Source organism: Girardinichthys multiradiatus, chromosome 9 (assembly GCF_021462225.1).
Source record: "Girardinichthys multiradiatus isolate DD_20200921_A chromosome 9, DD_fGirMul_XY1, whole genome shotgun sequence".
NCBI classification, from domain to species: Eukaryota; Metazoa; Chordata; class Actinopteri; order Cyprinodontiformes; family Goodeidae; genus Girardinichthys; species Girardinichthys multiradiatus.
In genome coordinates, this window is record NC_061802.1 from 49,304,134 (window position 1) to 49,320,611 (window position 16,478).

Sequence of the window (16,478 nt, forward strand, 5' to 3'; positions counted from 1 at the left end):
CAGTATTACTTCTTCATAAATCAGAAGGAACATGTTGGTCACATTAAAGTATTACTTGAAACCTGAATCACCCAAAGGTTTGAATATTTTGGACTCGGATGTATATATGTGTATCTGCTCGCTGTGTGTTTATGATTTGGTTTGCTTCGGCTTTGTATGATCTTTTTAACAGAGCTGTTAAGAAAGGACATGTCAAATAGATAAATAGCAATATTTTCTACCAATAAAATGTCTAGGCTTATTGTAATGGTTAACTGAAAACAGCGCTCAAAATGAAACAAAAACTAAATGACTAAATGGGGAATTCTTTATGTTCTTGAATAACTTCTTAGAATATATTGGACATTACATTTCTAAAAAAAAAAAAAAACAACGGTGGATTTTTAGCATCAAACTGAAGCATTAAATGTAATCAATGAAAAAAAGTGATTGCAAATCGGAAAGAGATCCATTTTGATCCTAAGCTTTCAGGTTAATCCATTCTTCATGTAGGTATGCGGCTGCGCAGGTACTCCAACACCACATCAGTTCCTTTCGCCATAATGGCTGCTCTGGGTGTGCGGAAGCGATTCCCTTCCAGACTCAGGCATCTGAGGTTAAAATAAAGTTCCAATCATCAAAGAGTGAACATTTTCATTGAAATTTTACATTTGTTTATTGCAATACCTGAAAAACAGATAATTTAACAATAACCTGTAAACATTTAACAATGGTAATATTGTAAACAAACCACTGCTTACCTGAGGCTGGTACACAAGCCCAGTTCAGGGGGGATGTTCAGCAGGTCATTGTTAGACAGATCCAGTGTGGACAGATTGATCAACTTCATCAGATGGCTGGGATTTACCCCAGACACCTGGTTATTCCCAAGCATCACTGTCTCCAAAGTTAGGATATGATACAGAGCTTCAGGGAAGGAGCTGAACCTGTCATGACAACAAAATGGTTAATATCCAGAATCTTTTGTTTCTATTTTCATTATTTTGAAGTCTTTGTTAAATTATTTTGGTAATAGTTGTAGTAGTAGTAAATCAAGTATAGTACAGAATTGGGAAACCCCAATTGATATTCAGTTCTTTTAAAAGAAATTTGGATCTCACCATGGTGTTCACTCTCATTTCTGTCAGCGGTCTTAAGCATTAGTACTTGCTTGGCTCAGCTCTACTCAGTTCTACTTGGCTCTACACTGTTGGGGGTGTTTTTCATTATGATAGAGTACCACCTTAATGTGGATGGGGTCGTCATAGCAAAGTGGCCCAAAAAGTAACGTTAACTGATTTGGATGTAACTAGCCACTGTATAGCTCTGTATTTTCTTGGTGGCCCAATGACAGGGAATGTTTAATTCTTGCAATGCAGTTGCTTTACAAACCGTTCTAAAACCATTTATTCACTTTTGGTTGGTTATATTACTTAAGTTTATTTAAGTAATATAACCAACCAAAAGTGAATAAATGGTTTTAGAACCTAAATGGTTTTAGAACCTAAATATATACAATCGTACACGTCGTCTTTTGCTTTATCCGGTACTGGGTCACGGGGGCAGCAGACTCCATAGAGACACCCAGACTTCCCTCTACCCAGACACCTTCTCCAGCCTAAGGTGTCCCAGGCCAGCCGAGAAACATAGTGCCTCGAGTGTGTCCTGGGCCATCTCCTGAGCCTCCTCCCGGTGGGACGTGCCTGAAACACCTCCCGAGGGAGGGGTCCAGATGCCCGAGCATCTATACCAGATGCCTGGTACTCCGAGCTCCTCCGGATGGCCGAGCATCTCACCCTATTTCTAAGGAAGTGCCCGGGATCTCGTTCTTTCGGTCATGACCCAAAGTTCATGGTCATAGGTGAAGGTAGGAACGTAGACCAATCGGTAAATTGAGAGCTTTGATTTTTACCTCAGCTCTATCTTCACCACAACGGACCGGCACAGCGCCCCCGTTACTGCGGCAGCCGCACCGATCAGTCTGTTGATCTCCCGCTTCATTCTCCCCTCACTTGTGAAAACGACCCCAAGATACCTGAACTCCTCCACTTGATGCAGGAACTCCCCTCCAAGTCGAAGAGGACAAGCCACCCTTTTCCAGTCAAGAACCATAGCCCCGGACTTGGAGGGGCTGATCCTCATCCCAGCCGCTTCACACTCAGCTAGGACCGTCCCAGCGCATGCTATAGGTCCTGGCTAGACGGGGCCAGCAGGACCATGTCACCTGCAAAAAGAAGAGACAAAGAGAGAGTCTTCAAACCGGAACCCCTTCGGCACTTGGCTGGGCCTAGAAATCCTGTCCATAATAGTTATGAATAGGATCGGTGACAAAGGGCAGGAGTCAAACATGCACCGAGAACAGGTCCAACTTAGTGCCGGCAAGGCGGACCAAACTCTTGCTCCGCTTGTACAGAGACCAGATGGCCCCTAATAAAGGGCCCCGCACTCCGTACTCCTGGAGCATCCCCCACAGGGCACCACGAGGGACACAGTTGAATGCCTTCTCCAGCTCCACAAAATACATGTGGTCTGATTGGGCAAATTCCCATGGACGAAAACCACACTGCTCCTCCTGAAGCCGAGGTTTGACTATTGACAAGACTTTCCTCTCCAATACCCTGCCATAGACCTAACCAGGGAGGCTGAGGAGTGTGATCCACCTATAGTTGGAACACACCCTCCGGTCACCCTTCTTGTGAAGGTGGACCACCCCAGTCTGACAGTCCAGAGGCAATGTCCCCGACCACCACGCAATGTTAAAGAGGCGTGTCAACCATAAGGGCCCACATCCAGAGACGTGAGGTACTCAGGGCGGATCTCACCCAAAGCCTGGGTGATGAAAGAGTCCAACCACGAGTCCCCAGTCTCTGCTTCCACCAGGGAAGGCGTGACAGCAGGATTGAGGAGATCCTCTAAGTACTCCTTCCACCGCCCGATAATATCCCCAGTCGAGGTCATTAGCTCCCCACCCCCACTGTAAACAGTGTTGGTGAAGCACTGCTTCCCCCTCATGATATGCTGCATGGTTTGTCAGAATCGCTTCAAGGCCAACTAGTAGTCTTTCTCCATGGCCTCACAGAACTCCTCCCAGGCCCGAGTTTTTGCCTCTGCCACAGCCCGAGCCGTGGCCCGCTTGGCCTCACGGTACCTGTCAGCCACCTCAGGAGTCCTACAAGCCAACCACAGCCGATTGGACTCCTTCTTCAGCTTGACAGCATCCCTTACTGCCGGTGTCCACCACCGGGTTCGGAGACTGCCGCCACAACAGGCACCACAGAACTTACAGCAACAGCTACGGGTGGCAGCATCAACAATAGAGAACATGGTTCACTCAGACTCTATGTCTCCAACCGGCCCCAGAATCTGATCAAAGCTCTCCCGGAGGTGTGAGTTCAATACATCACTGGCCGAGGGCCCTTCTCTTCACCCGAGTGTCCAAGACATACGGCCGAAGGTCTGAAAATACGACAACAAAGTCGATTATCTACCTCTTGCCTAGGGTGTCCTGTAGCCAAGTGCACTGATGAACACCCGCTTGAACATGGTGTTCAATATGGACAATCCGTGATTAGCACAATAATGAAACAGTCCAATAATGAAACACTACTTGGAATCAGATCAGGGATGCCAAATATAAATTTTTTTTTTTATTGATATTAAATATCTTTGAATCTAAGTCTGTAAAACACAGGTTTCAATGGATGTCTTAACTCTGTTGCCCAACTTTGATTTGTGACTCCATCTTGACAAGAATATCTAAAGGCTGATGTTTTGTCTAAAATATGGCTAACAGTTAAAACTCTTTAAGATGAGTTCATAGTTTACTTTATAATTAACTCATTATAAAATGACAGTTAGTTTTATGAGCAGGGAATTATGTGTCACACTCAAATCTAGAAAGTCAGGCTCTGGGACACCTTATACTTCTATTTTTGACTTTCTGCAATGTGACTGGGGTAAATGTTTAGTGAGTTCTCCAATAAGGCCTATTCTTTTAATCTTGGCTTCATATTTGACAGTAGGTCCTGCAGAAACAAGAACATGCATAACCAGCAAATACTGGATTTAAGAAGGCAGTATTTTTTATGGGCAACATAAGATGTTAAAGGGGACATATCATGCAAAATCCACTTTTTTAGCCTTTCATTTTGTTGTGTACTTGAAGCCTGTAGGAGTGCAGAAAGGTTGTTGTGGAGTAATCTTCATATTCTGTTCGGGTTATACTTTTCAACCCATTAATTTTTCTCTATTATCTATTATGTTTTTTGAACTCTTGCATCATAGTATATGCTGGGAACAGCTAAATAAGAGCATGGGCTTCTGGCTGATCAATTGTTCGTATTTGCCATATTTATTTCTCACTGCGAGTTGTAGTCCAAAGTCAAGTATGCCTATAGATACGTTCAGAATCAGAGTCAGAATCAGCTTTATTGTCAAGTTTGTACATACAAACAAGGAATTTGCCTCCGGTACACTTTGCTCTTTTGTTCTGTTTTTGCATTACAGAATATACAAATTTACAATTTCTTCGGTTCAGTTGTTGGGTGTACAATTCATTACACCGTCCCCCAGCATCAGAATCTCTTTGAAGTGCCTGGTTAAATTTTATATTTCATGGAAATGTACCCACATCGGTGGGAAAATTCCTATTTCCACACTTCAAGGATGAGGTTCTTCAGCAACCTCCACCAGTATCAAAGATTTGCTCAAATACTTCATCTGAATATGGGGTCAATTCCTTTGGTCTATGGAAACGACAAATACAGCAAAGTGGTAAGCTGCAAATAATGCTAAAATGACGAACTTTATTTTAGACATTCATTTATTGTGTTTTGATATGACATGCTGGACATTGTTTTGATAGCAGTAACATCCTGCCTTCTGCTTATGTTAGTGCCATGCTTTTAACTCCTTGAAGATATAACCGCACTGTGTGTTTTGAATAGTATTAGATAAACAGTTTTGCATTGTTTTTGCAGTTTTGTCTTCTTTTGCGACACTAGATACTTGTATTTCTTATCAAACTACAAACATGGCTGAACGGGTGAAAGTGGACCGCTCTTTGACCAGGAGGGGGACGGGGTGTGAGTGTGAAGTTCCTCAGTAACATTTAACGAGACTGCACCTAAGTGTGGGGCCCAATGTAAAATTTCTGAATTTAAAAGGCCTATAATACCAGTGCCCCACGTTTTGAAATGTCTATCGACAACTACGCCCCCCACCTCCCCGAAAGAATAATTTCTGTCATATATTACACTGGCTACATGCAGAAGTATAGATGATTCTTCTTGTGAGGCGACTTTGGCTCTACCTGAGGAGCGAGGGTCTGTATATGGTGACCAATAGCCATTGGGATTCAATCTTTCACTCGCTAATCAGATGACCTGGTCAATAAGTGAATAGCCTATCACCGAGACTGGTCAATATTTGGACGGCCAATCGCAGGGCGAAATCAATCTTTGTGTTAGCCAATCACTGGAACGCTTCAATCTTTTGGACGGCCAATCGCTGGGGGGAGCAGAATCTTAAATGTCCTGCCTACCTGGTACTGGCAACTTGATGACCAGAGCTCATTGTTGGTGTTGTGTCGTCGGTTTGGGTAAGACTTTTGCATGCATTGTTGAATATTCTGTTATTTTTATTATATACGATATAATTAGCCTGTTTGTTGCCGCTAAAGTTGTCCGTAGTTGGCTAAAGAAGTCCAGTTGACAATCTGTCAGGTTCATATTAATGCAATCTAAAACAAATGTAATGCTTTACCATCTCAACAAATACAACTTAGCATGTGTTGCTACCATGTTCATCCAAGAGTAAAAAGAAAATTATTTAATTTATAGAGAAACACCATAAAATCTAAAAGGATATGTGTTTATTTTTATTTTATTTCAGTGCTGATATCAAACCCTGGCTGTTAGTATGAATAGGTGTTTTATATTGTGTTGCATACATGTCTTTGTAATCCACCCTTTTGAGTACTTGCTGTGATGAGTTTATGTAAATGCAATATGAATAAAATTGCTTATCTGTCATTACAGAAAATGTCTAAACAAAACTCCAAAAGCCACAAGGCTATGGATGATAACGAGTGGTTCTCTAGACTGAGGTCTTTTGCCTCCACTGGTGTCTGGCCATCAGATACAGGTAACCGACCTGCCCCAAGGCAACAGAAGTGGTACACTCTGTATCAGAAGGTATGTTAGAAAATAATCCAAAAAAATACATTTTATTTTTAATCTAATTTACAAATGGTTGACATATTGTACATCACGCATGTATGAGCATAAAACGACAAATGTTTTAAGACCGACTGTATATTTAGAGGTAGTCAAGTTCATCTTGTGCTCTGTTTACAGATAGAGAAGTGCCCACTACTGCTGAGAGGCCAGCTGACACTTTTCTCCCAGCCACAAGGGTGTTTGTGTGGGTTTCATCTTCCTAAGGTAAGCCGAATTTGGGCCTTTTTTTAACTACAGTTGATGCACTATGCATACAGTGTAAATATGCATTTCTTTCTCATAATGCATTCTTGGACTTTTTGTTGTTTATTTCTGAGCTGCTCTGGCAACAGAGAGCAGCTCAGAGGAAAAGGATTAGCAGGTAAAACAAGGTCATAAGGTTTAAACTAACTTCATCACTAATATAATAAAAAACAAAACAAAAACCTCTTAATCGGTCACATCATTTGCATGAAATGGGTACTTATTGATTCTTCATTATGAATGAAGTGTGTGAGTGGTTTTTGGTGATTGGAGGGTCCATTGGCGCATGCTTTTGCAACCGTGTTTTGTCACTCCACCTCTAAGGACAACTGTGGCTACATGCTTACAACCACCACTGAGTGAATGAATAAAATCCCTTCACCCTGGTGAAGCACTTTGGGATGACTTGTGTCATGTGAAAAGCACTGTACAGAAGAGATCCCCTTCCCTGCTTTCCTTAATTATAGTATTAACTTAGTATTGAGCAGTAGTATTCTGCTTCCTTTAAATCACTGATGATTTTGGCTATTATCTCTCTCTTTCTCAAACGTTTTGGGAATGCTCCTGTTTATATACATTGTTCTAAATATATGTTCTGCAACAGGTGCCTACAGCCTCATCTAGACCCACAAGCAGTGCAGCTCAATCAACTAACAGTCAAAATAGTTCCATAATGGTAGGTGAATGTTATTGCTTTATGTGAATGAGAATTCATAATGGCAATAACCTGTACTTGTGTCATATTTCAGCTCCAGACTGCTACTCCAGTCAAATACCCCACAGGTTACAGCACACCTGGAACTCTGGCAAAAAGGCCAAAACTCACCCTTTCTTCAGTAAATATGATTGCTCCTTTTTTAAAGTCTGTTTTAGTCCTGTTTTGAGTCACAATTGTCATATTTATACCTTTCTAAAGTTTGAAAGGTCCAGATTTGGTGGCAGGCATGTGGAGAATGCAAAGCCAAATATAAATGTTGCACGAAAAACTCATGTGAGTACTGAAATATATTTATTAGGCCCGAGCAGCAAAGCAGCTGCGAAGGCCTATTGTAATTCGAATGTTTATTATTATTATTCTGGCGACAAATGAATCGCCTTTTTCGCGGCTTTAACATATACAAAAAGTCAGCAAATTTGGCGGAGCTATCAGTCGTGTGTGAAATTTAAGTATTTTGAGGATTTCACAAAAGTCGCAATAAAAATGGCTCAACAGCGCCCCCCTGAAATTTTCAAAAAACCCTCCGCATTGACCTTAGTTTATCGTACAATTTTGAAATTTGGAACACTTGTAGAACTCCCCAAGACTTACCTAAAACTCTCTTGCACCCACGTCCTACAATAAACAGGAAGTCGGCCATCTTGGATAGAGTTTTGGATTTTGACCCCATTTTTGCCGTTTATAGCATCCGTATTTGATCAAACTCCTCCTACAGATTTTGATCGATCGCCTTGAAATTAGCTCAGTTTGCTCAGAAGGGATGCGGGATCTAAAGTTATCAAAATTGTGACTTTTTGAGCATGCTGAGGGGGCGGAGCCAGGCCTCAAAGTTTGACGACTCGCCAAAAAATTTTAAATTGTTATAGCTCTTACTAGGAAAGTCGCAGACACAAAACTTTCTGGTATTGATCCACATCTGGCCCCAAACAATATTCAATGGTCACATCCTGCCATCATCTAAGCCCCGCCCCCTGAGAACAGGAAGTACCATGTTTTACTGTGAAAGGTCCAAATTTCACCCCTGTTACCTAATCAACACGAAACTGTCCCTAGTGACAGATAACAAGATGGTCTAAGTTAGTTTGGAACACAGAGACTTTAGGCGGGAGGGTGTGGCGATGGCGGCGTGGCGAGGACAGACGTCACGCCATGGCCTTACGTTTGCCTGTTATTTCCACATTTCTAAGCCGATCGCCAACAAACTCAATAGGATTGATACTGGTCCAGCCCCCTAAAGATTTCCAGTCATAAAACTGGTGGGCGTGGCCTAATTTCTCAACAGCGCCCTCTAGGAGCACTAAAACAACCAGCCCCAAGCCATGCTGTGTCCCAGGTGTATGACATTCAGTACACTTATGTAACTTCTCAGGACCTACAAAGAAGTCTCCTGGACCCATTGTCCAAACCCCACAGGAAGTCGGCCATTTTGGATCAAAGCCGCCATTTTGTCTCATTTACACACGTCGAATCTGAGCGAACTCCTCCTACAGCTTTTGACTTACAGAAATCGAAATCAATGAGCATAGTCTTAAGGCATTGGGCATTAAACGTTATCGAAAGATTTTTGCTACATGAAAATATGTGGGCGTGGCTAAGCCTCAAAATCAGACTTCTCGCCATGAAACACGAAACTCTTATAGTTTCTACAAAGAAAGTCACAGAGACATGAAACCTTCTGGGATTGATCTACCTCTGGCCCTGAACAATATTCACTGATCAGATGCTGACATCATCGAAGCCCCGCACCCTCAGAACAGGAAGTGTCATGTTTCACTTAGTGTGGCTCATATTTGATCTCCTTCAACTAATCAACATGAAACTGTCTCCAATGACAGATAACACGATGGTCTAACTTCATCTCCAGTACTGACAGGTTTGGCTGGAGGGTGTGACCGTGGTGGCGTGGCGAAATCTGATGTGACGCCATGGCGATGCGTTTGCCTCTAAATTACACATTCAGGGTCCGATTTACTCCAAACTCAATATGGTTGATATTTGTCAGCCCCTAAACAGCTCTATTACATTACATATGAATTTACCTCAACGGCACCCCCTATGACACTTCAAGTGCTCTAGCTCCCTCATGCCTGATCGGATCCACTTCAAACTTCCTATACATCATCATGTATCAATGCTGGACATGTTGACACAGTCAATACATTACATCACTCTAGCCCCGCCCACTAATAAACTGTGGCTTCCATATGGAAGGTCCGATTCACTCCAAACTGAATATTCTTGATCTTTGTCAGCCCCCAAACAGCTCTATTGGATTACATTCAAATTTGGATCAATAGCGCCCTCTAGGACACTTCAAGGGCTATATCTCCCTCATACATCATCGGATCCACTTCAAATGTAGTATACATGAGCATGAGTTAATGATTGACATTTTGACACAGTCAATTGATGATGTCGTTTTAGCCCCACCCACAAACAAACAAGTGAGTGCAGCTTCCATCTGGAAGGTCAGATTTACTCGAAATTTTGAATGCTTTTTGCCAGACTGAAACTCTGCATGACCGAAGATCATATGACATGTTGCTCAAAGTGCCACCTACTGGCGACGTGTTGAAGTGACGCGGTGTCATCGTATGTAGGAGGCGATGCCAGGCTCCTGCGGTCGCTCAACAGCCCGAGTTGCACTGAGGGGTGCGAGGGCCTTCAAAGCTGCTTGCAGGTTTCTAGTTAGGCCCGAGCAGGAAAACTGCAAGGGCCTATTGTAATCGCTCGAATTCTTATTCTTTGTTTTTTCTGCTGCCTCTTTGCGGGGCAATATGGGGACTTTGCCATGCCCCAAAACTCACCAAACTTCACCCAAAATTGTCCCCCGCATGAAATTCTTGATCCTTAATGTTGTCGTCAGTGGGCGTGGACAAACCACTTAGCCACGCCCCCAAACGTGAGATAGGCCGAACCGTAAGTCGTACAGATCTGAAATTCGGCACAATGCTAGAACTCCTAAAACCAAGAAAAAAAGTATCTTGGGGGTATGTCCTAAAATGCACAGGAAGTCGCCCATTTTGTATTAAAGGCCTATTTTTGCCTGTTTTTCACTTTTACTCACCTCGAACTTTAACGAACTCCTCCTAGGGATTTTGAGCTATCGGGTTCATATTTGGTCTACATGCAGTTAAGGGATGGGGGATTAAAAGTTATCAAAATCGTACGTTTTTGGCCATGTTTAGGGGGCGTGGCCGGGGCACGAACTTGGCGTTCGCGCCGAAAGTGAAAAATTGCAATAACTTTCCCAAAAAAATTCCAAATCACACCAAAGTTGGCAGCAAGGAGGACCTTCAGGTTCCCGACAATCCTATGGGGTCATATGCTGACATCATCAAAGCCACGCCCCCTCAGAACAGGAAGTCGCTTTTTTCACTTGGAAAGTTGCCTCTCTGACCCTCTTGACCCAATCAACTTGAAAGTGTGTCAGAAGACAGATAACTAGTGGGTCTAACTTCGTTTGAGGCACAGTGTCTTTTCATAAAAGGGCGTGGCCGTGGCGGCGCCGCGAATTCAGACGTCACGCCATGGCCATACGTTTCCCTCTAATTTCCACATAGATCATCTGATCTGCATCACATTCAATGTGATCGATCCTTGTCCAGTCCCCCACAAAGATCTGATGACATATTCGCTGGGCGTGGCCTAATTCGTCCACAGCGCCCCCTAGAATATTTCAAAAAATCAGCCCCAAGACATGCTACGACCGAAGATTGTGAAATTCGGTACACATATGTCACTTCTTAGGACCTACAAAAAAGTATCTTGGAGCATTGGTCCAAACCCCACAGGAAGTCGGCCATTTTGGATTGAAGTTGCCATTTTGACCCTGTTTTGGCCGTTTCTAACCCGCATATCTGAGCGAACTCCTCCTACAGCTTTTGACTTAGAGACTTGAAAATCACTCAGTATACTCTTAAGGGATTGGGGATCAAAAGTTATCAAAAGCTTTTTGATACATGAAAGCGTGTGGCCACGCCTCAAAATATGACTTCTCGCCATAAAACACTAAAATTATATAGCTCCTACAAGGAAAGTCACAGACAAATGAAACCTTCTGGGATTGATCTGCCTCTAGGCCTCAACAATATTCACTGATCAGATGCTGACATCATCGAAGCCCCGCCCCCTGAGAACAGGAAGTAGCAAGTTTTCCTTTACAGAGTCAATGTTTGATGTTCTTCACCTAATCAATGTGAAAATGTCCCAAGTAACAGATAACATGATGCTCTTAGACAGTCGACAGTACTTACTGCTTTAGCTGGAGGGTGTGAATATGATGGCGTGGCGAATTCTGATGTCACGCCACGGCCATACGTTTGGCTCTAAATTACACAGGCATGGTCCGATTCACTCCAAACTGAATATGCTTGATCTTTGTCATCCCCCAAACAGCTCTATTGGATTACATTTAAATTTGGATCAATAGCGCCCCCTAGGACACTTCAAGGGCTATATCTCCCTCACACATCATCGGATCCACTTGAAATCAGGTCCTGATGTTGTTTTAGCCCCACCCACAAACAAACAAGTGAGTGCAGCTTCCATCTGGAAGGTCCGATTTACTCCAAATTTTGAATGCTTTTTGCCAGACTCAAACTCTGCATGACCGAAGATCATTTGACATTTTGCCCACAGTGCCACCTACTGGCGACGCGTTGAAGTGAAGCGGTGTCATCGTGTGTGACGTGTAGGAGGCGATGCCAGGGTCCCACGGTGGCTGCACAGGCCAAGCGGCGCTTGGCTGCGAGGGCCGCACAATGCTGCTTGCAGCTTTAATTATTATTATCATTATTATTAGTATTCTAAATCTTAAGAAATTCCAATTTTATCAAAGTGTTCTTTTGACCTTGTATTTTCAGACGAATGCAACACTTTCTTGTACAAGTACAGCAGCCCATTCTTGTGCGGATCCAGTGCCAGCAGGTGGTTCTCTTCACAACATCTCTCCACCACAGCCTCAAAGTGCAGAGACCTTTTTTCTTGCTCCTCCATTACCGGCTCCCAAACGACAACGGCGAGTGGAAGAGCAGAGTTAAGGAGTAAATGCAGTTAAACATTTTTCTTTAATATTGTCTCTATGTTTGAATCATAATTTTATTCTACATTTGATTTGGCCTTTTCTCTGTCTGAAGAACCCACTCCAGCCTGCGTCCTCCGCTGTGGTACAATCCACTCACCTGCCGGGGCTCCAGCCTGCGTCCTCCGCTGTGGTACAATCCACTCACCTGCCGGGGCTCCAGCCTGCGTCCTCCGCTGTGGTACAATCCACTCACCTGCCGGGGCTCCAGCCTGCGTCCTCCGCTGTGGTACAATCCACTCACCTGCCGGGGCTCCAGCCTGCGTTGTCTGCTGTAGTCCAGTCCACTGTTTCGTCGGGGTTACCTGGGCAAACTACATCTTCAGAGCAAGTTGTAAGTTAAATATCAGTGTGCTTTAAAAATTAAGGACGTTTCAGCTTTTTGAGATATTTAAAACTTAATGCAATATTTCTCCATAGGCCGTGGATGAGCACAGTAGGGCAGGAATGGATCGTGTTGATGTGCCTGCGGAGTATTTGGTGGAGCTACGAAAGGAAAAAGGCCTAACTCTTACCAACCAGCAGGCCAACACCATTGTGGGTCTTTGGCATAAATTGGAGCAAAATGATAAAGACCGGATTTTGTATGCTGCACGACATCAGGAACGACTGCTCACTGGTCGATTTAGGTCACCCAAAAAGAAGGCTGTTTATGCAGGAGTTGAAAGCACAAAAAGGTGTGTACTTGGTTCTTCTGGTTCTGCTGCTCAATGGCCAGATTGCAGCCGACTTATTGAAATGATCTTTATCAGGTTGTGCAACATTCATAGTAGCCCCAAAAAAATTGGACACCAAACTTTTTCTAGGTGGTCACAAATTTTAAATGATTACAAAAAAATTCGACAGCTAATTTTGAACAATGGCATTATTATGAAAGACACAACCCTGCAACTTGTCACTATAAACCAGACCACCGTGGCATAACAAAAGATTTAAAGCACAAGATGTTGCCATTCTGATGCAAGGGCTGTTACTGCCTCAGGAACGGCCCATTGCCAGTGAACCACTGCTCCCAGTAAATGCTAGGCCCACTCAACTCACACCACACAAACATGAACACACTTACAACCTGCCACCTGACACCACTGGCCAGGCAAAAACAAAACTCACTGTCAGAGACAGAGCTGAGCTGAAAACCATTCAGCCAAAACCCCCTGCATCTCAGCCAACAGTTTTTTATATGCCACTCTACATGCCATCTACCACTGCAGCAGGCAACAATTTGCCACTGCTTCTGCTGCTACCCCCCACTACACCAAACATCCAAACATCATATGCCCACCATATTCTAAAACAACACCTACAGGCCTTACCCAAACCCAAGAGACAACCCAAAAAGAAAAGCGCAAATACACAAGGACAGTCACATCCAACAGATGCACTAAATGCGGTGAGCCACGCACCACAGAAACTGGCCATAGCCAATACAAAGGCAGGATTCACTGCCCAAACAGGGACCAAAGAGCAGTGGCTCAGAAGGATGAGAAAATAAGGGAGTACAATTGGGTACTTTTTCACACTAATTTTATTGTGTGTGTGTATATATGTTCATTTATATATATGATGTTAGTGTGTGTATATATGTTCATTTATATACAGGTCCTTCTCAAAATATTAGCATATTGTGATAAAGTTCATTATTTTCCATAATGTCATGATGAAAATTTAACATTCATATATTTTAGATTCATTGCACACTAACTGAAATATTTCAGGGGTTTTATTGTCTTAATACGGATGATTTTGGCATACAGCTCATGAAAATCCAAAATTCCTATCTCACAAAATTAGCATATTTCATCCGACCAATAAAAGAAAAGTGCTTTTAATACAACAAACGTCAACCTTCATGTACAGTTATGCACTCAATACTTGGTCGGGAATCCTTTGGCAGAAATGACTGCTTCAATGCGGCGTGGCATGGAGGCAATCAGCCTGTGGCACTGCTGAGGTCTTATGGAGGCCCAGAACGCTTCGGTAGCGGCCTTTAGCTCATCCAGAGTGTTGGGTCTTGAGTCTCTCAACGTTCTCTTCACAATATCCCACAGATTCTCTATGGGGTTCAGGTCAGGAGAGTTGGCAGGCCAATTGCGCACAGTGATACCATGGTCAGTAAACCATTTACCAGTGGTTTTGGCACTGTGAGCAGGTGCCAGGTCGTGCTGAAAAATGAAATCTTCATCTCCATTAAGCTTTTCAGCAGATGGAAGCATGAAGTGCTCCAAAATTTCCTGATAGCTAGCTGCATTGACCCTGCCCTTGATAAAACACAGTGGACCAACACCAGCAGCTGACACGGCACCCCGGACCATCACTGACTGTGGGTACTTGACACTGGACTTCTGGCATTTTGGCATTTCCTTCTCCCCAGTCTTTCTCCAGACTCTGGCACCTTGATTTCTGAATGACATGCAGAATTTGCTTTCATCCGAAAAAAGTACTTTGGACCACTGAGCAACAGTCCAGTGCTGCTTCTCTGTAGCCCAGGTCTGAGGAATGCGGCACCTGTAGCCCATTTTCTGCACACGCCTGTGCACGGTGGCTCTGGATGTTTCTACTCCAGACTCAGTCCACTGCTTCCGCAGGTCCCCCAAGGTCTGGAATCGGCCCTTCTCCACAATCTTCTTCAGGGTCCGGTCACCTCTTCTCGTTGTGCAGCGTTTTCTGCCACACTTTTTCCTTCCCACAGACTTCCCACTGAGGTGCCTTGATACAGCACTCTGGGAACAGCCTATTTGTACAGAAATTTCTTTCAGTGTCTTACCCTCTTGCTTGAGGGTGTCAATAGTGGCCTTCTGGACAGCAGTCAGGTCGGCAGGCTTACCCATGATTGGGGTTTTGAGTGATGAACCAGGCTGGGAGTTTTAAAGGCCTCGGGAATCTTTTGCAGGTGTTTAGAGTTAACTCGTTGATTCAGATGATTAGGTTCATAGCTCGTTTAGAGACCCTTTTAATGATATGCTAATTTTGTGAGATAGGAATTTTGGGTTTTCATGAGCTGTATGCCAAAATCATCCGTATTAAGACAATAAAAGACCTGAAATATGTCAGTTAGTGTGCAATGAATCTAAAATATATGAATGTAAAATTTTCATCATGACATTATGGAAAATAATTAACTTTATCACAATATGCTAATATTTTGAGAAGGACCAGTATATGATGTTAGTGTGTGTATATATGTTCATTTATATATACGATGTTAATGTGTGTATATATGTTCATTTATACATACGATGTTAATGTGTGTATATATGTTCATTTATATATATGATGTTAGTGTGTGTATATATGTTCATTTATATAAAGGATGTTAGTGTGTGTATATATGTTCATATATATATATGATGTTAATGTGTGTATATATGTTCATTTATATATATGATGTTAGTGTGTGTATATACAGGGCTTGGACAATGAAACTGAAACACCTGTCATTTTATTGTGGGAGGTTTCATGGCTAAATTGGACCAGCCTGGTAGCCAGTCTTCATTGATTGCACGTTGCACCAGTAAGAGCAGAGTGTGAAGGTTCAATTAGCAGGATAAGAGCACAGTTTTGCACAAAATATTGAAATGCACACAACATTATGGGTGACATACCAGAGTTCAAAAGAGGATGAATTGTTGGAGCACGTCTTGCTGGCGCATGTGCGACCAAGACAGCAAGTCTTTGTGATGTATCAAAAGCCACGGTATCCAGGGTAATGTCAGCATACCACCAAGAAGGACGAACCACATCCAACAGGATTAACTGTGGACGCAAGAGGAAGCTGTCTGAAAGGGATGTTCGGGTGCTAACCCGGATTGTATCCAAAAAACATAAAACCACGGCTGCCCAAATCACGGCAGAATTAAATGTGCACCTCAACTCTCCTGTTTCCACCAGAACTGTCCATCAGGAGCTCCACAGGGTCAATATACACGGCCGGGCTGCTATAGCCAAACCTTTGGTCACTCATGCCAATGCCAAACGTTGGTTTCAATGGTGCAAGGAGCGCAAATCTTGGGTTGAAACATGTATTGTTCTCTGATGAGTCCACCTTTACTGTTTTCCCCACATCTGGGAGAGTTACGGTGTGGAGAAGCCCCAAAAAACGTACCACCCAGACTGTTGCATGCCCAGAGTGAAGCATGGGGGTGGATCAGTGATGGTTTGGGCTGCCATATCATGGCATTCCCTTGGCCCAATAATTGTGTTAGATGGACTACAGAAT

General features: G+C 43.3%; 1 protein-coding gene and 1 long non-coding RNA gene across 3 annotated transcripts in view; one reads left to right on the forward strand and one right to left on the reverse strand.

Annotated features, from left to right (window-relative positions):
* Nucleotides 1–293: 293 nt before the first annotated feature.
* The window catches only part of lrrc40 (leucine rich repeat containing 40), a 75,403-nt gene continuing 59,218 nt past the window's right edge, over nt 294–16,478 (reverse strand). The window contains exons 14-15 of one of the 2 annotated variants that reach the window (XM_047374193.1): nt 741–926; nt 294–590 (exon numbers count right to left, since the gene is read on the reverse strand). In XM_047374193.1, coding sequence (XP_047230149.1) covers nt 485–590; nt 741–926 — 292 coding nt within the window. In that variant the 3' untranslated portion in view covers nt 294–484. Of the gene's footprint in view, nt 591–740; nt 927–2,014; nt 2,204–16,478 lie in introns of those variants that run through there. The other variant, XR_007039550.1, reaches the window with a different exon arrangement.
* LOC124873502 lies at nt 2,212–12,055 on the forward strand. Its single transcript, XR_007039551.1, has 5 exons — nt 2,212–6,173; nt 6,336–7,137; nt 7,211–7,297; nt 7,378–7,452; nt 12,045–12,055. It is a non-coding gene; the product is annotated as an uncharacterized LOC124873502 (long non-coding RNA).